General features: G+C 52.9%; 1 protein-coding gene across 1 annotated transcript in view; it reads right to left on the reverse strand.

The window, feature by feature from the left end:
• The window catches only part of ATP8B3 (ATPase phospholipid transporting 8B3), a 30,195-nt gene extending 19,663 nt beyond the window's left edge, over positions 1-10,532 (reverse strand). The window contains exons 1-10 of the mRNA XM_054290873.1: positions 10,478-10,532; positions 9,903-9,994; positions 8,623-8,736; positions 6,712-6,810; positions 6,280-6,341; positions 5,249-5,321; positions 5,089-5,159; positions 3,689-3,771; positions 2,172-2,330; positions 500-588 (exon numbers count right to left, since the gene is read on the reverse strand). Coding sequence (XP_054146848.1) covers positions 500-588; positions 2,172-2,330; positions 3,689-3,771; positions 5,089-5,159; positions 5,249-5,321; positions 6,280-6,341; positions 6,712-6,810; positions 8,623-8,736; positions 9,903-9,994; positions 10,478-10,532 — 897 coding nt within the window. The remainder of the gene's footprint in view (positions 1-499; positions 589-2,171; positions 2,331-3,688; positions 3,772-5,088; positions 5,160-5,248; positions 5,322-6,279; positions 6,342-6,711; positions 6,811-8,622; positions 8,737-9,902; positions 9,995-10,477) is intronic.
• Between the last annotated feature and the right edge of the window lie 11,988 nt (positions 10,533-22,520).

Genomic DNA, 22,520 nt, shown 5'->3' on the forward strand with positions numbered 1-22,520 from the left:
CAGAGCCCACCAAAATCTTTTCTAGAAGGCTCCAGGGACACCTCAGAGCCCCTTTTGGGGCCTGAAGGGGCTCCAGGAGAGCTGCAGAGGGACTGGGGACAAGGCCTGCAGGGACAGGACACAGGGAATGGCTCCCACTGCCACAGGGCAGGGCTGGGTGGGAGATTGGGAATCAGGAATTGTGGAATCCATCCCTGGAATGGATTTCCCAGAGCAGCTGGGGCTGCCCCTGGATCCCTGGCAGTGCCCAAGGCCAGGCTGGACAGGGCTTGGAGCAACCTGAAGGTGTCCCTGCCATGGCAGGGGTGGCACTGGATGAGCTTTAAGGTCCCTCCCAACCCAAACCATTCTGGGATTCTCTCAACACGTTAAACCCAAGATATTTTGCCCCAAATGTTGCAAGATGAAGAAAAGCAGCACCACCCAAGCAAGGGGCCTCTCATGAGGAGCCCTGAGAGCCACCCCAGGAGCAGGGCAGAGGTGTTGGTCCCACACCCACCATGATCACCAGCCGGTCCATCAGCTGGTCCAGCTTGGTTTTCTTCCTCTTGATCTTCCCAGAGTTCCTCATGATTTTGGAATCAAACCCTGGGCAGGGAACATTTCCAAAGTAAAAACGCAAGTCCCAGAAGGTCAGTGAGGCCGCTTCCCTCCATGGTGACACCTGCCCTCCCCTGAGGAGACCCTCCCTCCATCAGTGCCCATGGAGCCGTGGCTGCAGGCTCCACAATGTGATGCCCACAGCAGCTCTGAGTCCTCCCAATCCCCACAGCTCCCCACGGCCTGAGCTGGGTGGGCTGGATCTGGGATGGGTGGAAGTGTCCAAGGCCAGGCTGGACAGGGCTTGGAGCTGTCACAGACATCTTTTATGGAAAATCCTTTCCTTAGGATTTTTCCTCCTGAGAAGCTGAGAGGCCTCAGAAACAAAATGTAAACATTGATTATCTGCTGCTGTGGAATGCAAGAGGTGCATCTGTGATTGGCCCATGTTGGATGTTTGTAATTAATGGCAAATCACAGCCCAGCTGGCTCAGGCTCTCTGTCTGAGCCGCATGCCTTTGTTTTTCATTCCTTTTTTCTTCTATTCTTAGCCAGCCTTCTGATGAAATCCTTTCTTCTATTCTTTTAGTATAGTTTTAATGTACTATACATCATAAAATAATAAATCAAGCCTTGTGAAACACGGAGTCAGATCCTTATCTCTTCCCTCATCCTCAGACCCCTGTGAACGTTGTCACATGGAGCAGCCTAGGACAGTGGGAGGTGTCCCTGCCATGGCAGGGCTGGCACTGGATGGGCTTTGAGATCCTTCCAACCCAAACCAGTCTGGGATTCTCTGAAGATGTCAAACCCAAGACATTTTGGACCAAATACTCCTGCAGCTGGGGGATAACCCGACATGAGGAGGGGTTTGGTCCCACCAGGACATCCCGCAGCACCTCCTCCACCTTGTGCCAGATGGGAACGGCTCTGCCGGTGCTGGAATTGTTGCAGTATGTTGCAATTTCCTGTTTTAGACTTCCCAGTCCCTTCCCAGGTGTGGCAATACCTTTCTTCCCCTTCCCCCTCGCCCCCTGCTGGGTTGTCAATCAGTCTTAACATTCCAGCAAGGCCATCATGTAGTTAGTCAAGTTCAAAGGATGTCATTCAGGCCTGGGGGTCATTGGTCTGTCTATGTGTCCCTCGTCCCCTGAGACCCTGCCTCTCCCACCTGGTTGGTGTTCACCAGTCCCTTCCCCTCCCCCTGTCCCTGGGCTTATATTGAGCCAGGACCATGCGGTCAGCATTCTGTTGGAGCTGTTACCAAGATTCAGATGTCTGTGACCATGGAATAAAACTCTGGATATAAACCCTCCGACAGAATCCGTCTCCTTTTCCTCTTTACCTTAGCCTGAAGCCCTTCCACCTGAGGTAAACTGAGTTTCTACAAGCCTGGGTTTGTTTCAGTGCCCAGCTGCAACACCCAACCAGCCAAAAGCGTCTCTGAGGTGAAACACCACAGCTGCCGCCTTTGGCCCAGCAGCAAGGGTCAGACGAGCCCGGGCACAATCCACCTGGTAATATTGGGATCATATTCCAACAGGAACGGCTCGGACACCTCAAACCCGCCGTGCTGCCGGGTCATTCCTGCCCTTCCCGGCCGGGCAGGGACACTCGCCAGGGACACTCACCGGCGTAGAGCACCAGGCCGTGGCACAGGGCCGTGTTGCGGACGCGGCAGCCCCGCAGCAGGATCCGGTCCCCGTCCAGGGCGTGCGTGCGGCCCCGCCAGCGCAGGGTGCCCGTGAAGGAGTGCAGGCGGCTGTTGGGCTCCTCGCACCTCACCCGCCCTGCACAGGTAAAGTCAGCGGGCACAGAGAGCCTTCCTCCCCTCCCAGCCCCATCATCCCCCCCCAAACAGGGGTGCTGGCATGTGAGAAGTTGATTTATAATGGTAAAAATGTAGGTTATTAGTGTTAAAATACACTAGTGCGCTTGGGAAAGTGTATATATATGGGTGTATATATATCCCATAAAAGTATTAGCAGTGTTGTGTGGCAAAAGCTGACTGGCTGAAAAAGTTATAAAGGGTTATAAAGTTAAAAATATACAGTATAGAAAATGAAAAATTATAAAAATGAAAATGTAAAAAATTTGTTAATGTAAAAATTCTTAATAAATTTAATACTTCAATTTAATTATTTTAAAATTAATTATTTTTTAAAAATAATAAAATTAATAATATAAAAATTAAAATTATATAATAAAAATAGAAAAGTTTATTGTTTTTTATAAAGTATTATAAAATGAAAAATTATAAAAATGAAAATAAAAAAGAATTGAAAACTAACAATGTAAAAATTATTAATAAATTTAATACTTTTTAATAAATTAATAATTTAAATTACTGAATTAATTAAATTAATTTAATTATTTAAAATAATTTTAATAATTTAGTTATAATAAAATTAATAATGAAAAATGTAAACATGTAAAAATAAAAATTATAAAATAGAATTTGTAAAGATTTATGATTATTTATAAAGTATTATAAAATGAAACATTATAAAAATTTATTATTTTTTTCTAAATTTATAAAGTATTATAGCCAAAAAATAGGTTGGCTTCTGGTGGAATGGCATAGAGTTTTACATCTCTTATGTCTCACCCTTCATCGAGACTGAAAATGGAATAAAATCTTTTCAAACACTTCTCAGTTACCCCATCTCTGTAAAAAGCTGAGAATAATCCAACCCTGAGGGCCTCCTGGGGAGATCCAGGTGGGTCAGGGCATCTCTGGGTGGGGTTTGGAGGGCTCAGATTAAGGCTCAGGGAGGTGCTGGGAGGTTGGGCAGTGCAGTAGCCTCACTGGAGAAGGTACAAACACAACCCACAACCCCTTCACCCCAACGCCTTGGAGAGGGGAGTTCTGCTCCCTGTGGAGGAGCAGCAGGGGCTGGGCTCAGGTTTCAGCACCCAGAGCTTGGCTCCAGTGTGAAAATCAAGATCCAGGGCAGGGGGAAGGTGCCCAAACCGCTGGATTCATCACAGGAGTGATGGGAAGTGCCTCCCACGAGGCCTTTGGTGCCTCTTGCTGGACAGATGGGAGCAGAGAATTCCCAAGGCCAGGTCCATCCCGTCCCATCCCATCCCATCCCATCCCGTCCCAGTGGGACTGGCCACGTCCTCCCCCAGGCAGCAGACTCACCATCAAAGGCAGCCATGCTCTCCTCGCTCTGCAGCTCCTGGTGGGTCACCAGAAGGGCCTGTCTGAACTTCAGGTTGGTCTCCCTGTGAGCAGGAGCCAGGGAAAGGAAAATAAAACAACCCTGTGGGGTGACAGAGCCGTTCATCCTCCTGTCAGGCACACGGGACAGAGACAGCCATTAATTATCAGCTAATTACACAAGTGGTGGCAGTGACATGCCAGAGAGGGACCTGTTGTGCCACACGTGCAGGAAGAGCCCTGGCCCAGGGACTCTGCCCTTAAATCGTCCTGCACAGGGAGGATGGGCTGGGAGGCAGCTGGGACATAGAGACACCAGCCTTAGGTGCCAGCTGCTCTGTAGAACCCTCAGCAAAGCTTCTGGACTCCCATTTTCCAAATGTGTGGGTTAAATCTGCATTTCTGAGGTGTCTGCAGGTTTGGGTTTTGGAGGATCTCCCACATCCTGTGATTTCCACTGAGCCCTCCCAGTTCTGGGGGGTCCCCAAGACCAGGATCCCCAGCCCTGTCCCCCTGAGACCTTGGGGTTGAAGTTTTTCTGTTCTGTTTTGGTGAGCAGCTTTTAGCTTTATATTAAGGATAAATATAGGATATATAGGATATATGTATGTGTGTGTATCTATCTATCTATCTATCTATCTATCTCCTATATCCTATATATATCCTATAAATATATATATCCTATATATATACCTCCTATATCCATCCTATATATAATCCCATCTCCTATATCTTATATCTATCCTATATCCTATATCTATCCTATATATATACATATCTCTCCTATATCCATCATATATAGATATAGATATAGAGATATAGAGATATATATAGGATATATAGAGATAGATATATATCCTATATATAGGGTATATGTATAGGATATAGGATTTATAGTAGGATCTTTTCACAGGCTGGTGAAGACAAAACAATCCTATTCCAGCTGCAGACTCAAGGACAATCCCCTCAAATTTCAGGCCCAAAGCACAAACAATGTGAAAAGAGGAGGGCAGGCAAGCAAGCAAGGAGGATGAAACGTCATCATTTGAAGCTGTTAATTGGATAATTAACAATACAGTTGTTGTTAACTGGACAATTAACTATTGGGCAATACTTAACTCCTATACGCAAATGGACTAAAACTTATAAAAATGTGAGATCTTGTGGCCAAGCCCTTTTTGCTCCCATCTTGGAGCCATCTGGGCAGAGCCACAACTGCGCCACTTCCAGAGTGTGGCCTTGGAAGGCTCTGCAATAAATATCCAGTTTATTCCTCTGAACTCCATCCAGCCTCTGTTCCAGCTCCTCAAGGCATCACCCCCATGGCCAAAAGGGTTCCTGTCCCTGTCCCTGTCCCATCCCTGTCCCTGTCCCCTCCTCACCCATCAATGTCCGCGGTCTCCACATAGCACAGGCTGCTGGGCTCGGAGCTGCACAGCAGGAGCAGGTCAGCCTTGAGGAGCAGAAAAGGGGGAGAGAGCAGCAGGATGAGCCCCTGGTCCCCGCTGTCCCCAGGGCACAGCCAGCTCTGGTCCCCCTCACCGGGACGACGCTGTCCTTGTGCAGCCGCACGATGTCCCCAACGCAGATGTCACGCCACTGCCGCCAGCAGAACCTGTGGGGAAACCCAGGGGACAACTCTGTGTCCCTGCAGAGCTGTGGAACTGAGGGCTGGGGGTGTTTCAGCCCGTGCCTGTCCTGAATTCCTGCAGGATTTGGTTCTCCAGGTTCTTGTGGCACCTCCAGAGGGCTGAGCACCGAGGGTGGCACTGGAGCTGTGTGTCACATCCATGTCCCTGTCCCCACAGTTGAAAGGGGCTCTCAGCACCCTGAGCACAGCTGGGAAAAGCCCATCTTTCCCTGGAGCAGTGCTGGGCAGGGACACATCTCCATGGGTTGGATCTGATGGCCTGGAGGAATTCTGTGGCCAAGGGAAGCCTCCCCCAGCACATCTCAGCAAACTGGAGCATATTCAAACCTGCTGCCCATGCCTGGAACATTGCCACTCCCGCCAGCAGAACCTGTGAGGGCACCCAGGGGACAACTTTGTGTCCCTGCAGAGCTGTGGGACTGAGGGCTGGGGGTGTTTCAGCCCATGCCTGTCCTGAATTCCTGCAGGATTTGGGTCTCCAGGCTTTGTGCCACCTCCAGAGGGATGAGAGGGAAGGAAAGCTCTCTGAGGGTGGCACAGGAGCCATGTGTCACATCCATGTCCCTGTCTCCACAGGTGACAGGGGCTCTCAGCGCCCTGAGCCCATCTTTCACTGGAGCAGTGCTGGGCAGGGACACAGTTCCATGGGTTGGATGTGATGGCCTGGAGGAATTCTGTGGCCAAGGAAAGCCTCCCCCAGCACATCTCAGCAAATGGGGGAATTTTTAAACTGCCCCATGCCTGGAACATCACAAATCCCACAGGAGGACCTGTGGCACGTTTTGGGAGGTGATGGGAGCTTGCAGAGCTTGGGACAGTCCCACCAAAGCCCTCCTCAGCTGCTCAAGGGTTCTCACTTCCCACTCAATGAGAGCACAGATGTTCTGGGTGTGACACAGGCACAGCCCCCAGAGCCCCTCACCTGCTCCCAGCCAGGATCTCACAGGGCCTGCTGTTGATGCTCCTGTCACTGCGGTGACGGCCCTGCACAGGACAGACAGACAGACCAAGGGGTGGCAATGGGCAATGCCAGGCTCTGGTGTCCCACAAAAACACCCCCCTGATGCCACCACCTCCCTCCTCACCCCAGAGCTGTGGAAAGGTTTGTTCTGATGGATAAAGAGGCTGACTTCCCCTCAGATGTTTCTGGGCACTCCAGCCCATGGTCAAGATATTAAAGGTGACAGAAATGAGAGTTTGGGCCCCAAGGGAAGCAGCCAGGGCGTGACATCTTACCCAAGGGAAAATAAAACCATGTGTGGATGTGGTGGAGTAGGGGATCCCTCAGGCCAGCAGCCCCTCAGCCCTGCTGTTCCCCTCCCTGCCCCTGTCCCCAGCGCCACCCCTCACTCACAATGTCATCGACGAGGTCTCGCAGCCCCCGGATGATGAGGAGGCAGCTCAGGGGGAACAGCAGAGTGTACCAGGGCAGCGTGGAGATCTCAGGGAAAGTCTGGAGAACGAGGATTTTACAGCACTGGCACAGCTCCTGTCCCACCCTGGGGCTCTTGAGGTGACTGAGTGACTCCCTGGCTGGCAGGATCCCCAGATCAACATCTCTGCTACAGACACCTCTTGTGCTGGGCTTTCACCTCTTTTTGAGGTGTGAAATGCTCCTGGGTCTCTGAATTTGGAGGGATGAATTTCTGGTTTGGTGTGGTCAATCTGAGCTTCAGCTCCATGGGAACCAAAACCCATTTTAGAGAATGAAGGAAAGATTTGGGTTGGGAGGGACCTCAAAACTCATCCCATCCCACCCCTGCCATGGCAGGGACACCTCCCACTGTCCCAGGCTGCTCCCAGCCCTGCCCAGCCTGGCCTTGGGCACTGCCAGGGATCCAGGGGCAGCCACAGCTGCTCTGGGAAATCCATTCCAGGGATGGATTCCACAATTCCTGATTCCCAATCTCCCATCCAGCCCTGCCCTGTGGCAGTGGGAGCCATTCCCTGTGTCCTGTCCCTGCAGGCCTTGTCCCCAGTCCCTCTGCAGCTCTCCTGGAGCCCCTTCAGGCCCCAAAAGGGGCTCTGAGGTGTCTCTGGAGCCTTCTCCTGTCCAGGTGAGCAGGCCCAGCTGTGCCAGGCTGGCTCGAGAGCAGATGGGCTCCAGGGTTAAAGTTAAACCAAGACACAAAGGGGAAAGGAGAAGAAGAAAGAGAAGAAAACTGAAAGAAGAAATTAAAACGTTGGAGGAGAGAAATAAAACCAGAAGAAGGGCTCCCAGCTGGAGGCCTGGAGCATCTCCATGGCCTCCTCTGGCCTGGCTCTAGCAGCTCCATATCCTCCTTAAGTAAGGAGACTTTAATTTAAATTAACCACACTGAACACAGGTGAAACCCCTCAGAAAGTTCCTGAAAGATGCTGAACACCACAGAAAAGCTCTTGGGGAACCTTTCAGTCCAGATTCCCTGCCCTGAGCTGCAGAGAGCCCTGTGTGGGCAGAGCCCTGGCATACACCCCTTGCGTTGTGATTTCAGGGTTTACTCCAGAACCCAGTTCCTCCCCTGTTAATTCCCTCCCAGGTGTGTCAATCCTCCCTCCTTTCCCCTCCCTGACACCTCCCAGCACTGTCTGTCAATCCTGGAATTCCAGAAGAGCATCAAGGGACTGGGAGATTCAAATTATTATTCTACTTAAACCTTCTTGACTTGTAATTCTTCATATAAAGGTTGGTAATTGTTTTTCCATGGGTCAAAATCAAAGGCACGGGGGTCTTGGGTTCTGTGCCAAGGTCTCTGAGCCCCCTGGGCAGGGTCTTGAGTCCTCCAGGGCAGCCAGAGGAATTTCCTGGGTTCCAACACTGTTTCTCAGGTTTCCCTCTGTGGAGAAGCTTTGAGGCGATGGTGAAGGAAAGGAGTCGGTTCTGATGGAGGGTTTGGACCCAGAGCTTTATTCTGGCCCACAGGCCTCTGAATGCAGCACCAGCTCCAACACAACTCCCTGAGCCCGTGGTTGCTGTTCCTTTAACTCCGGGGAGAGGAGCAGGGAAGGGGCAGGGAGCCACCAAGCAGGGACAGGAGGGGAGGGACAAAGGGACAAAGGACACCTGGATGGCCCAGTGCCCCCCAGAGGTAGAGGCCATCCTTTGGATCTGCCAATCCCTTCTGGAATGCCAGGACTGACAGACAATGCTGGGAGGGGAAAGGAGAGGGGACTGACACACCTGGGAGGGAATTATCAGGGAGGGACCCGAGGTTCTGGGGTACACCCTGAAATCACAACAAAACAATTGTTCATATTCCAGTACCCACGGGGTGCCCGTGCCCACCTGGAGGAGGATGACGAAGACGAAGTAGACGTTGGCCATGCGGTGGAACTGCTCGTAGAGGTTCAGGGGCAGGAAGGTGAGCAGGTTGTACTTGGCTGTCCTGATGGCATTGCCCTGGGGACAGGGGGCACAGAAATCAGGGACCTGCTCTGCAAATGCCAGAGCATTCTGGTGTTCTTAGGATTTCCCACAGAACAAAAGATGCCTTCAAAAATTATCAAAGCCATAAGGGAGAATGTTGATTTCTAAAATAATAATAATAATTATCATCATCACCACCATTATCATCACCACCATCATTGTTATCATTGTTATCATTATTACTATAATTAATAAGTTATATTTTAAAATATTTATTATTAATAAATCTTATTTAATTTTTACTATTATTATTTTTAAATTTTATTATCTTCATTATCTAATTCATTAAATTTGTATTATTTATAATTCAATTTATTATTAATGAATATTCTAGTTATATTTTAAAATTATTTTTATTTTAATATTATTATACATTTTATATTATTAATAACTTCTATTTTAATATATTAATTTATTTTAACAGTATTTTTATTTTAATTGTATTATATATTTATTAATAAATTTTAAATTATTATTTCATATATTCTTATTTTAACATATTATTTTATTTTTGTATTATTTTTATTTAATTATATATATCATATATATTATTTTATATCTTAATTTTAAAATTATTTATATTATATTATATTATATTATATTATATTATATTATATTATATTATATATAGATAATTATGATTATCATAAAAGTACTATATATATTAATTTTAAAATTACGATTTAATATATTTTGATTATATTATATTATATTAAGCATATTATAGATATTTATTAATAATTTTTAAATTCTTATTTGATATATTTTTATTATATTTTAACATTATTTCTATTTTATAAGCATTGTATATATTGATTATTAATTTTTTACTATTATTATTTAATATATTTTTATTTTTAATATGTATTTTTATTTTTATATTATTTTCATTTTAATAGTAGTAAATGTTTATTATTATTATTTATTATTATTTTTATATAATTTTAAAATATTGTTTTACTTTTCTATTATTTTTATATTATTATTTTTATAATATATTATTTTAATAAATTTTTTCTCCTCACACGGAGCACCACTAATGTTGCACTTTCGGGAAGGGAAGGGAAGGGAAGGGAAGGGAAGGGAAGGGAAGGGAAGGGAAGGGAAGGGAAGGGAAGCCCAGGACCAGCCTGGCTCACCGAGTATTTCCTCTTGCTCAGGCAGAAGGCAAATTTCTTCCTGACCTGCCTGTGGTAGCTGCGGTCATTGGCCCTCACCTCCCAGGTGAAAGCTGGAAGAGCAAAGGGACATCCATCCCCCAGTCCCCCTGGGAGCCAGCCCAGGGCACAGGGACCCGTGGTGGCCATGGCTGGGGTGGCTCCTGGGGACCTCGGGAGCTGCAGGCACAGCTGTGGTCAGGGTCAGTGACAGGGGACACAGAGAGCAGAACATTCCAGAGCTGCAGGGGTGCTGCCCACACCTCCCCCGAGGCTCAGGGTGGCTCCTTGGGCTCAGGGTTTGGCTCACAGAGGGCTCAGACCCCGCAGAGTGAGCCCCCAGCCTTTGGGGTTCTGCTCATTCCTCTCCCAGTTCTGTTTGTGCCACCCCAGTGCAGACCCTCCAAGCAGGGACCATCCCAGCCCTGCTCCCAGCCCTGCCCCTGCTCACCCCACACCTTCTCCTTCCCCATTCCCCACCCGTGTCACACACTCAGCTCCCTCATGAACCATCTGAGAGCCGCAAAATCCCCAAACCACACCCAAATCACACTGACCTGGCTGCTGCTGCTTCCCACGGGGGCAGCCTGGGGCTGGGTCCTGCTCAGCCATGCTGGCACCGCTGCCAGGCCCTGGGGACAAGGACAGCCAGAGACCTTTGGGACACTGAGCAGGGACAGCAGGATCCTATTGGGATGTTCCAGCTCCCCAAGGCCAGGCCCTGGGGACAAGGACACCCAGAGACCCTTGGAACACTGAGCAGGGACAGCAGGATCCTATTGGGATGCTCCAGCTCCCCGAGGCTCCAGGGCAGGACACCCTGTGGGAGGGACATTCTCCCAACAGCCTTCACCCATCCCAGCTCCCTGTGACAGCTCCAAGGCGTTTCTGCCCTCTGGGGAAGCTGCGGGAAATCACTGAGGTCCCTGGGGAGGAACTGAGCTCTCCCCGTGCTGCCAGCCCAGCCCAGCTCCATCAATGACAAGATTTCCCTCATGCTTGGTGGCCCTGTGACCTTCCTGCAGGGGTGGTGGGGGAGATTAATTAATGTTTGTGAAGAGCTTTGTGATCCTCACATGAAGGGAGGCAGTGAGGGATAAAACATTAATTACCTTACTATTAAATAACCCCACCAGAAGTCACCCCTGCCGTTATTTCTTATCTCACTCTTTGATCACTTTTTTCCTTCTTTTACCTCAAATATCAACTTCCTCTTGCTCCTGTGGGTATTGCTTTGTCCCAACACCTCAAAGGCACCACTGGCTGGGCATCCATCCTCGTTCCAGGTCAAAGGGACCCAAACACCAACAGCACCTCAGCCCCTGCAGCCAAGAGCTTGCCCAGACCCATAAAATCCTTCTTTACCACCCAGGACTTGGTGCTGTCCCTGTCCTTGGATCCTAAATGACACCCTGAGCTCAGCACACACAATTCCAGAATGGTTTGGGTTGGGAGGGACTTAAGGCTCATCTCATCCCATCCCATCCCTGCCATGGGACACTTTCCACCATCCCAGGTGCTCCAAACCCTGCCCAGCCTGGCCTTGGACACTGCCAGGGATCCAGGTGCAGCCCCAATTGTTGTTTTCTTTATTTTCACAAACAAAAAGGAGGAAGGGAGGGTTTCAGGGAGCTGCTGGGGCCGGTGGGACACTCCCAAAAGCTCCCACTCCCAAAAGCTGCCACAGGTAAGGGGGAGCAAGAAGAACAGATGGAGCCCTGGATGGATGGGATCTTTTCCACACAGAAATCCCACAGGAGCCCCCCAGACTGGCTGTGACCATTTAGTTCAGGTAAAATAGGATTTGACACAGAGCAAAGCCAATCCCCCCCCTTCCTCCCTGCTCTGCCCCACTCCTGTCCCTGTCCCAGCTCTCCCTGCAGACAGACAGGGCTGGATCTGACCCCACAGGGACAAAGGCAGGACAAAAAAACCCTCACAGATCTCCATGGAACTCCTCAACACAACAATTCCACAGAAATAATGGCAGAAGGACTCGCCAAAAGGCCACGGTAAAGTGGGGAAAATTTGGGCATAAAGCAAATTATTGCCTAGAGCCTGTGGAAACTGTGACAGCACCAAATCTTTGCCCAAGGCACAGAAAAAGGAGACACTTTGCAGATCAGTGATATCCAAATATGGCACAGATGGAAATCTTTCACTGTGAAAAGTGTCTCACAGTGAGGGAAACCACTGGGTAAGGATACAAGTGTTAGTGGTGATTCAAGAACCCAAAATGTCTCTGAAAACAGAACATTTGGGGAACTTTAATCAGATCCTATCTGAAGGGTCATCAGCTGATTCTCCAATTATTCAGTTTTGGGGATTGCTGGTAGTGAGCCTGTAACCTCTGTTTCTGTTTTCTGTAGGTAATACCAATAAATAGTGACTGCTGTTAATATTACATAAATGTTTTAAAAATATTGTCTCAACCCCTGCAAACACTTGCTGCTAATATATTGATTGCATAATGTGAATTCACTGATTTTTGTGATAAGAATTATTTATAAGGCATTGTTATGGTGTTTACAGCTGGATTTCATATATTTTACAATCTCTCTGTGTACAAAGGAGGGACAGCAAGGACACTGCCCTGTCTCCTCCTGCCAGAGGGATTGGGATATGGGGGATCCCATAAACAGGCTGAGGGATACCTGCCCAGAGGGAAAACCCTACAGGAGACAAACGTCAGGGAATGGGGGAAACTGAGGCAGCTGCTCACAAACCCTGATCCCATCCCTGGCAGTGCCCAAGGCCAGGCTGGACAGGGCTTGGGGCACACTGGGATGGTGAAAATGTCCCTGCCATGGCAGGGGTGGCACTGGATGGGCTTTAAGGTCCTTCCCACCCCATTCCAAGGTCCCAGCCAGGGGTGGCACAGCTGGGACAAGCCCTGAGCTTCAACCTCAGCCAAGTTCCTGCTGGAGAGGTCCAGGCTCAGGCTGGGAAGGGCAGAGTCAGGATTGCCAAGGGGACACAGGTTGGGGTGACACAGAGCCCATCCATTGGGACACAACAGCCCCAAGGCCCAGGAGCGTGGCCAAGCTCAGCCAGACCCACCCTGGGGGTTTGGTCCAGAACTGAGCCCTGGCTGAGCTCCCCCAGCCCAGGGCGGTGGTTGGGGGTCCCAGGGGCTGCTCAGGCCCAGTAACCCTGGCTGTGCCCTCGGGGCTCTGATCTGAGGCTCAGAGCATCCCCTGCCTGTAGGGGAACACAGGATGGGTAAATGAAGGTGGGATAGAATGGAATCTCATCCCCTAAAGAGCTGCAGCTGAATCCAATTAGATTAGGAGCAGGCCTGATGTTAACAGGTAGTAACATTGTAGTAAATAAGAACAGTGTTATAAAAGAGTGGATTGGTGGGATCTGGGGTTAGATGGCTGCTGCAAGGACCAGGAGCAGTCAGTGCTTAGAGGAGATATCCATGAGAAACATCAAGGAGGGACAAAACTCTGGTGATATGGAACCCTTGCACTATAATGATAGTGGAACTCTTGATATATAAGACAACACCTGCCCTCCCTCCTTGCTCCAGGACACCAATATTTAGGGTGAGGCCAACAGTGAGAAATGCCAATGTGTTTTCCTGGGCTCTGCTTCCAGACCAGCCTGCCCTGAGTTCCACACTGGAAATCCTGGGTTTATTTGGGGTTATCCTGGTCCCCTCGTGCTCAGGATCAGGCCTGAAGCTGCTGCTCCATCATCCCCACCTTGCCTGGCCTTTCTGAGCCCCTTTGAGCCTGGTCAGGATCACCAGGATGCCCAACCAGGCTCCATTCAGCAGCTCCTCAGAATCCAAATGGTGCCAAACAAAAGCAGAGCTTGTTCAGCACCTGCAGCTGGCACAGATTGGGCACTCCATGGGGCTGAGTGCCCTGCAAAGGCAGCTGGGGGTGCTGCCTCTTGCCAGGGCCTGGAGCAGGGGGAAAGGGGAAAAAAAAGTGAATTAAAGCACTGGAAAAATATTTTCGAGCAGGTATCCAAGAAATCTCGGTTCCAAGAAAGCTCTTGACAAACATCACTCATTAGCTCAGTAATCAGAGATATAAACTGCACTTTGGGGAGGCTGGAATTGGTGCCAGGGCTCCCTGCCAGCCCCAGCCCCATGGGGGGACAGCCTGGACAGACAAACCCTGCTCTGAATCCCAGGGAGGGCTGGGGATGGCCAAAGGCACAGGACACCCTGTGAGCACCTGGGGACACCCTGTGAGCACTGTCCCACACCTGGGGACACCCTGTGAGCACTGCCCCACAAGCTCAGGACACACTGTGAGCACTGTCCCACACATGGGGACATTCTGTGAGCACTGTCCCACACCTGGGGACACCCTGTGAGCACTGCCCCACAAGCTCAGGACACACTGTGAGCACTGTCCCACACCTGGGGACATCCTGTGAGCACTGTCCCATACCTGGGGACACCCAGTGAGCACCTGGGGACACTCTGTGAGCACTGCCCCATGCCTGTGAGCACTTTCCCACAGCTCAGCGAGCCCAGCGGTGAGTTCTTACCCCAGGGGATGTTTCCCCAAATCCCCACCTGGGATGGACCCACCCGGACTGTCCCATCCCCAGTGTCCCCAAAGCATCCCCATGCTGCTGCTGGCGGCTCAGAAGCCCCAAAACAGAACTTTCTCACCCCAGAACAGAATTTTCTCACCCCAAAAGAGCCTCTCCGGGCTCCTGGAGGCTCGCATGGCTGAGCAGAGCCGGGTTTGAGGAGGGCCGGGCACGGCGCCACCGGGATTTGGCCGGGGCTGCTGAAACCGCTCAGATTTCTGTCCCTGCCTGCTCCGAGCGCTGCCACGGGAATTCTGTGCGGGTTTTGTTCTGAAATCCCCGGCTCAGCTCCGTGCAGGGGCTGTGTGAGAGCTCGGGGCAGCGCAGAGCTCTCGGTGCTCTCGGTGCCCTGCGGCTCCTTCCACGCTGGGGACACGCTGGGGACACTCTGGGGACAGCACCAGTCTGGCCTTGGGTCCCTCCCGAGGCTGGCACACAGCCCTGTGACCCTCCTGGGGTGCTGATGTTGTTTCCTGACCCCAATGTCCCGCTGGGACCGCAGCCAGAGCCACCCCGGGGGTGTCCCCAGGGCCACCCCGCCCCAGTGTCACCCACCCCCAGGGCCAGCCCCGCTCCGGCATGGCCGCAGTGTCACCCACCGCGACGGGCGACACTGAGCTGGCTGTCACCTGCCGGGCCCGGCACGCCGGAAACGCCCCCGCGCTCGGCCGGGCCATCATGAAACCCTCTCGGGTTATTGCCCAGGACGTGCCCGAGCCGTGAGTTTCGCTCCTCCCGCCCCATTTCCAGCTTGGATGCGCTCCGGGGTGCAAAGGCGGTCCCCAAACGCTGCTCCGTGCCCAGGGACCTGCCAGCCGTGTGTGTCCCCCCCGGTGTCACCCTCGGGGTCCCCGTACCTGCCCCTGTGCCGGGCACAGCCCCGGGCAGCGCCGCGCTCCTGCCGCTCCTGGGGACGGGACTGCTGCCACCTCCCTGCCACCAGCCCTGCCACCAGCCCTGCCCCACGCGGGACCGTGGCACAGCCCATGCCACACCTCCCTGGGCACTGCCCGCCTCCCTCCTGCCCCGGTTCATTGTCCCGCTCAAACCGAGCCGAGCCGCGGCTCCGCTGGGTCTGCGACACGGTGACACCGCCCGGCTGTCCCTGCCACCGTCCCAGGGCAGGGCAGGCGGTGCCAGGCTGATCCCGGGCAGGTTTGGGCAGCCCCGGGACTGGCTGGTGTCCCCGCTGGTGTCACTGGTGTCCCCCGCTGCTATCCCTGGTGTCCCCACTGGTGTCACTGGTGTCACTGGTGTCATTGGTGTCGCCGGTCCCTCCCGGGTGTGTCAGTAGTTCAGTGGGGGGTTGAGCTGTGCTTGGGCACTGTGAAAAACGCCAATCACTTGTTTTTTTTAAATTTGAAAAGTTTAATACTAATAAAATGGTTATAAAAATAGGAATACAATTAGAGTGATAATAGTTTGGACAATTTGAATTAGGACAATATGAGACAATAGAGACAAAGTTATGGATGTCCGGGTACCTTTTTCTGGGCAGCATAAGCCCGAAAAAGGACACAGTTAACAGAGGATTAACCCTTAAAAACAACAGCCTGTTGCATATTCATACACCTCATACATGATGCATAAATTCCATTCAAACACAGCATTCTGTCTGGGCAGTGTCAACTTCTTGCTCTGAACCCTAACAGCGCCTTCGAGGCAGGAAGAAGTTCGTTTCTTCTGATAATGGAGCAATAAATTCTTTTTCTCAGAAAGATTCAGGTGTCCTGTGGCTGCGATCTTGCTGCAAGTCCTTTCTTTAAAGAAAAATATCCTATATAGCATCGTTTCTATTTTAACAATTTTTATAACCTAAAACTATATTTAACACACTACTTTAGAGAATTAATACAGTGTTATTTTCTAGCACAACACGTATAATATTCATTTGAATATTTGCTAAAAGCCAATCATAAAATACTCATTTTTCACAGGCACCAAGCAAGGCAGGAGGGGACAGCGAGGAAGAGGAGGCCGAAGGCACAAAGGAGCCGCTCCGGGCAGTGCCAGCAGAGCCCAGCTGGGGACAGGGACACCTCGTTAGTGACGGCAGCTAATTAACGAGGCCGGAGCCCGTGTCCGCCCCGCACACCCGCAGTGGTCCCGCATCGCCGGCATTGCGTTAATTACTGCCTGCAATTAACGCAGGGACCCGGAGGTGATCACACAGCGCCAGCCCCGCAGCCCATGAAGCGTTTACTGCACAGCTCGGTCCCTGTGTCCCCATTTGTGTCCCCACCACGTGTCCCCGTGTCCCCATGCATGTCCCCGTGTTCACATGTGCAACCTTGTACACAGAATTTACAATGTCAAAAATAACAGTCCCAAACAAAACAACAACCCTCCTAAACTTTTAACTGAAAGTTCAGTTAAAAGCTCAGAAGTCCCAACTCCAAACCAAAAACTATTATAAAAATGTCTTACATCATTACTAAATATTGTCCCTTAAAACAAAATAACAGCACCTGACAAAGTTATCACACAACAAAATAACACCCCCAATGCCAAGCATGCGCAGCACCACAAACACCATTTTATACCCATCAAAACCACCAACCTCCCACTGCAACACCCCCCTGACCACTTCTGTTATTGCAAAGAAAAAGAAAGACAAAAAATTCCACACAGAAACACCAACAAAACCCCCCAAATCTACAGAAAACAAGTCAAACGTGTCCCCATGTCCCCATATGTGTCCTCATGGGCCTGTGTTTCCATAGTGGCCCTCACATCCCCCTGTTCCCACATATATCCCCATGTCCCTGTACATGTCCCCATACACATCCCAATGTCCCCACATGTGTCCCGACATCTCCATACATGATCCAATGTCCCCACATGTGTCCCTGTGTCCTCATGTCCCCATACATCTCCTGATACCTCCACATTCCCCCATACATATCCCCATACATGTCCCCATGTCCCCACATGTGTCCCTGTGTCCCTATACATGATGTCCCCATACGTATCCCTATGTCCCCATAGATCTCCTGATATCTCCACGTGTCCCCATGTCCTCATACATGTCCCCATACATGTCTCCATGTCCCCACATGTGTCCCAATGTCCCTGTACCTATCTCCAGGTTGCCCTGTGTGCCCCATGTTCCCACTCAGGGTGGCACTGGCAGCCTCTGACCAGCACTGGGGACAGATTCAGGCACATTCCCACCCTGAGGTGGCTCCTCAAAGAGGGACAAAAGGAGAAATGTCCCAGATTGTGCCCCGGGGGCTCTGCTGAGCCCAAGGATCGAGATGCTGTGTCTTTGTCCCACAGGGCTGTGGCAGTGACACAGGTCTGAAATAAACCTACCTTCCCTCCCTCCCTCCCTTCCTTCCTTCCTTCCTTCCTTCCTTCCTTCCTTCCTTCCTTCCTTCCTTCCTTCCTTCCTTCCTTCCTTCCTTCCTTCCTTCCTTCCTCACTCCCTCACTCTTCTCCCTCTTCTCCCTCCCTCTTCTCCCTCCTCTCCCTCTCCTGTCGCTCCTGTCGCGATCCCGCAGGTCTGGAGCAGTCCCCACAGGGAATTTCGGTGTCTCAGCCATCACCTGCCGTGTCCCCCGAGCTGTCCCCTCCCCTCGGGTGGCACCGCAGGGAGCTCCAGCGGCCCCTGAGCCCCGAACCCGCCGTGCCCCGAGGGTTTCGCTCCCTCTCGCCCTTCCCGGATCCCTCTGGAGCAGGGACAGGGACATTCACACCCCGCTCCTGACGGTGGCTTTGGGCACCCGGGGACGGCCGAGGTCACCCTGGCAACAGAGGCCGGTGACGGTGACATTTTCCCAATCAATCGCCCTCTGCAATTAGCGGACACCCCCCCCGCCCTTCCCGGGTAATTAATGAGCGCCGGGAGGCCGGGACAGAGGGGTCCCTGGGGCGCTGCGGGAGCTGTCCTGCTGTGTCCGTGTGTCCCCTCCCCAGCACCGCGGGGTTTGTCCTGCTGTGTCCCCTCCCAGGAGCCGCGGTGGCTCTCCTGGTGTGTCCCCTACCCTGCCACCGCGGGGTTTGTCCTGCTGTGTCCGTGTGTCCCTTCCCTGGGCAACACGGGGTTTTTCCTGCTGTGTCCCCTCTCCGGACACCACGGGGTTTGTCCTGCTGTGTCCGTGTGTCCCCTCCCTTGGCACCGCAGGGGGTGTCCCCGTATGTCCCCTCTCTGGACATCGCGGGGTTTGTCCTGCTGTGTCCGTGTGTCCCCTCCCCAGCACTGCTGTGGCTGTCCCTGTGTGTCCCCTCCCCGGGAGCTGCCCCTTGGCAGCCCCAGCCCTCCCGGGGAAGCGTTAAACCCTCCGGGCCCCGTCCAACGTGGCTCTGTGTCCTCCTGTCCCTCCACATGCCTGGGGCTGGCTGAGCGCTGCTCCCTTGGGACCAGGGCTCTCACAACCCTAAAATCCCACCTGCCTCCACCCTTACCCTGGAGGAGGCTTGAAGGGTCCCTGTCACCCTGCAGGCTCCAAAAGAGCAAAAAAAAAAATTAAAAACAAAAAAGCAAAATGCTTTTGTCACTGCAGGGGCTCCCTGATGTCACCTAGGCCATCAGGTGAGCTGCAAGGGGGGAGCAGAGGGACCCTCGGGCATGGGGAGGTCACTGCCAGAGCCAGCAGTGCCACAAACACCCTGAGGAGGCTGAGAAGGCTCCAGGTGTGACTTTCACAGCCTCGGAGCGCCGCTGCCATCGCCGAGCCATCAGCTGTGTGTTAAATAAAACACATTGCCTGTGAGGTCATCTAATGGGCCATTATTTCTTTATTTGAACTTTTTACCTTCACCTCTTCCTCCGTGCTGAATCAGCTCCTTGGCTTGGCACTTCCATTCCTGCCCCATTTGGGAGATTGATGCGGGCTCTGGGGGGAGCCTGGCAGGGCCGGGGATGCCGATGGTGCAGTGAGTTTTTATGTTTTATAATGGTTTTGTCTTTGTATCCCCTTATTTTCCCCAGATTGTGTCCCCTCCGTCCACCTGGGTGATCCCTTTCCTTTGCTGAGATCATCCCCAAATCCCCACCCTGGCTCTCTGTCACCCACTCACCATCCCATCCCCTCCATCCAGAACTTTCCATCCAGGACATCGAGTGATCAGCCAGAGGCCAGGGGTCACCCCCCAAGTGATCCCATATCCTGTCCTAAATGTCCATCCCTTAGGGTCACTACTTTGGGTTTCCACCTCCCTTTCCATGTAACCCTGGCACCTCTCAGCAGGAGCCCCCTGAGGCTGTGGGGGCTCCCAGCAGCTCCTGAAATAAATTTTCGATTAACCCCTGCTAAGAGTCAACTCCTTCATCTTCTGCCGTTGTTCCAGCGTCTCCTCTGCTGCAGGGGATCAGCCTGGCTGCCCTCTGTCCTTCTGTACCCCCAGAATCAGCCTGGCTGCCTTTGGTACCCCCGGGATCAGCCTGGCTGCCTTTGGGGTTCCCTCGGTGGCACTCAGAGGGACCAGAACATGCCGGGGCTCCGGGGGGAGCCTGGCGGGGCCGGGGATGCCGAGGCTCCGTCCCGGCCCCGGGATGAGGCAGGAGGAGCCGGGATCTGCCTGGGAACCCCTGGGGGGGTGGGGTTTGCACAGAGTGAGGGTCCGGCCGCGACCCCCCCCTCCTGGTTCAGTCCGGGGGTTGGGATCATGTTCTGTCCAAAAGGAGCGGCACCGATTTCATCCCTTTTTCTTGGGATGTCCTGGAGGGGCAGGGAGCAGTGGGAGCGGGGGTGGCCTGGGGGAGGATGGGCTGGGCTGCAAAACCGGCCGGGGGCATGAACAGACATAGAACCAGAGCACACAGCCTCAAGCTGCACCAAGGGAAATTCAGGTTGGATATCAGGAAAATGTTTTTTACAGAAAGGGTGATGAAGTTCTGCAATGGCTGCCCGGGGAGGTGGTGCAGTCCCCATCCCTGGGTGTGTTTAACAAAGCCTGGATGTGGCACTGGGTGCCAGGGTTCAGTTGAGGGGTTGGGGCTGGGATGGACTCGATCTTGGAGGTTTCATCCAACCCAGTGATTCTGGGATTCTGTGAACAGTGGCTGCAAACTGAAGGTGTCGAGGAATCACAGAATGGTTTGCATTGGGCAGCAGCCGGGTTCCAAAAGCGCAGAGGGGGGACAGGATGGGAGCCCTCGGGGCTGGGACCCCTCTCATCCCTCAGCCCGTGCAGCACCTGTGTCACCCTGTGCCAGAGTGGAGGGGGGAGGGGGACACACCTGAGCGGCCACGTGGGGACACACACAGGGCCACCTCCAGCCCCAAGCAGCAGAATGGGGTCTTGTCCCTGCTGCTGTCACAGAATCATGGAATGCTTTGGGTTGGGAGGGACCTCAAAGCCATCCAGTGCCACCCCTGCCATGGCAGGGACACCTCCCACTGTCCCAGGCTGCTCCCAGCCCTGCCCAGCCTGGCCTGGGCACTGCCAGGGATCCAGGGGCAGCCCCAGCTGCTCTGGGAAATCCATTCCAGGGATGGATTCCACAATTCCTGATTCCCAATCTCCCACCCAGCCCTGCCCTGTGGCAGTGGGAGCCATTCCCTGTGTCCTGTCCCTGCAGGCCTTGTCCCCAGTCCCTCTGCAGCTCTCCTGGAGCCCCTTCAGGCCCCAAAAGGGGCTCTGAGGTGTCCCTGGAGCCTTCTCCTGTCCAGGTGAGCAGGCCCAGCTGTGCCAGGCTGGCTCCAGAGCAGAGGGGCTCCAGCCCTGGCAGCATCTCCGTGGCTCCTCTGGCCTGGCTGCAGCAGCCCCACGTCCTCCTGCTGCTGTTGCCCAGGGCTGGGGCAGCTCTGCAGGTGGGGTCTGACCTGAGCCCAGGGGCAGAGGGGCAGAATCCCCCCCTGCCCTGCTGCCCACGCTGGGGCTCAGCCCAGCACAGGGGGGGTTTCTGGGGCAGCCTGAGCCTCTCACCCACCAACAGCCCAGGTCCTTCCCTCAGGGCTGCTCTCCCTGAGCTCATCCCCGGGCTGTGCTCAGGGCTGGGATTGCCCTGACCCTGCTGCAGGACCTTGGACAAGCTGAACGTCCAAGGTCTTCTCCAGGTCTTCTGCAGCTTGGGAAGGACCTCCTGGGAATCCTGTCCAGCCCCTCCCAGCCCCAGGATGTCTCCAGCACCCCCCCATCACAACCCACCAGCAGGCAGAGCAGTCACAGACTCGGGGATGTGCATCTAGTCAACACTCTTTTATTAAAAACAATTACAAAAAGTTACAGGTTACAATCGTTCTGTACAACCCAACCAAACCTCTGGTGCCTGGGGAGGTGATGGCAGCCCTGGGCCAGGACAGGCTCTGAGCACACCCACGGATGTGGTTCCACCCTCCCAGGGACATCCCTTCACACAGACACCCCCTCACCCCAACCCCAACAGCCTCAGTTGAGGCTGACCATGGGGAAAGGATGGAGGATGGAGCCAAAGCCGCAGAGCAGGACTCAGCACAGTGTGCCCATGGCTGTGCCAGGGCAGGAGCTGCTGTGGGAGGCTGGGAAGGAGCAGGAGCTGCCTGTGAGGAACAGGCAAGAGGCAAGAGCCAGCTCTGCTCCAGGGACATTCCATCCCTGCAGCCAGGGGTGAAGATAAACTGGGGATAAACGTGGCAAAGAGGCAGAAACAGGAACAAACCTTCCCTCCCCAGCTGGGAGGCACTGAACTGTCTGTCCCACAGCCTGGGCTGGGGCAGCTCTGTCCCTGCAGGCACTGGGACACAGGGACAGCCCAAGGGCTCCCAAGGCAGGGAAGGAGCAGAGCTGGATGTGGAGCACTGGGGGAGCTGCATCCCCAAAACCTGGGGCGAGGAACTGCCAGAGGGAACAAGGATGGGCTCAGCAGCACCAGGAGTCTGCACAGCCCCACTGCTCCTGGATCTCCTGCAGAGCCTGGCACAGGAACCACCTCCCTGCCTCTGAGGGCAGCAGTGGGATGGGAGAGTCCACCAGGGCCAGAGTGGGGCTGGAGCAGGGACATCCCTGTCCTGACCCCAGCCCTGGAGCAGGGACATCCCTGTCCTGGACCCCTGCCCACAGCTGGGCCAGCTCAGCAGGACCTGCAGGGGACACAGAGCTGTCCCCAGACCCTGA

The sequence above is a fragment of the Melozone crissalis genome, unplaced genomic scaffold (genome assembly GCF_028551555.1).
Source record: "Melozone crissalis strain CALT ecotype California unplaced genomic scaffold, PUWL_Pcris_2 ptg000088l_1, whole genome shotgun sequence".
Lineage (NCBI taxonomy): Eukaryota > Metazoa > Chordata > Aves > Passeriformes > Passerellidae > Melozone > Melozone crissalis.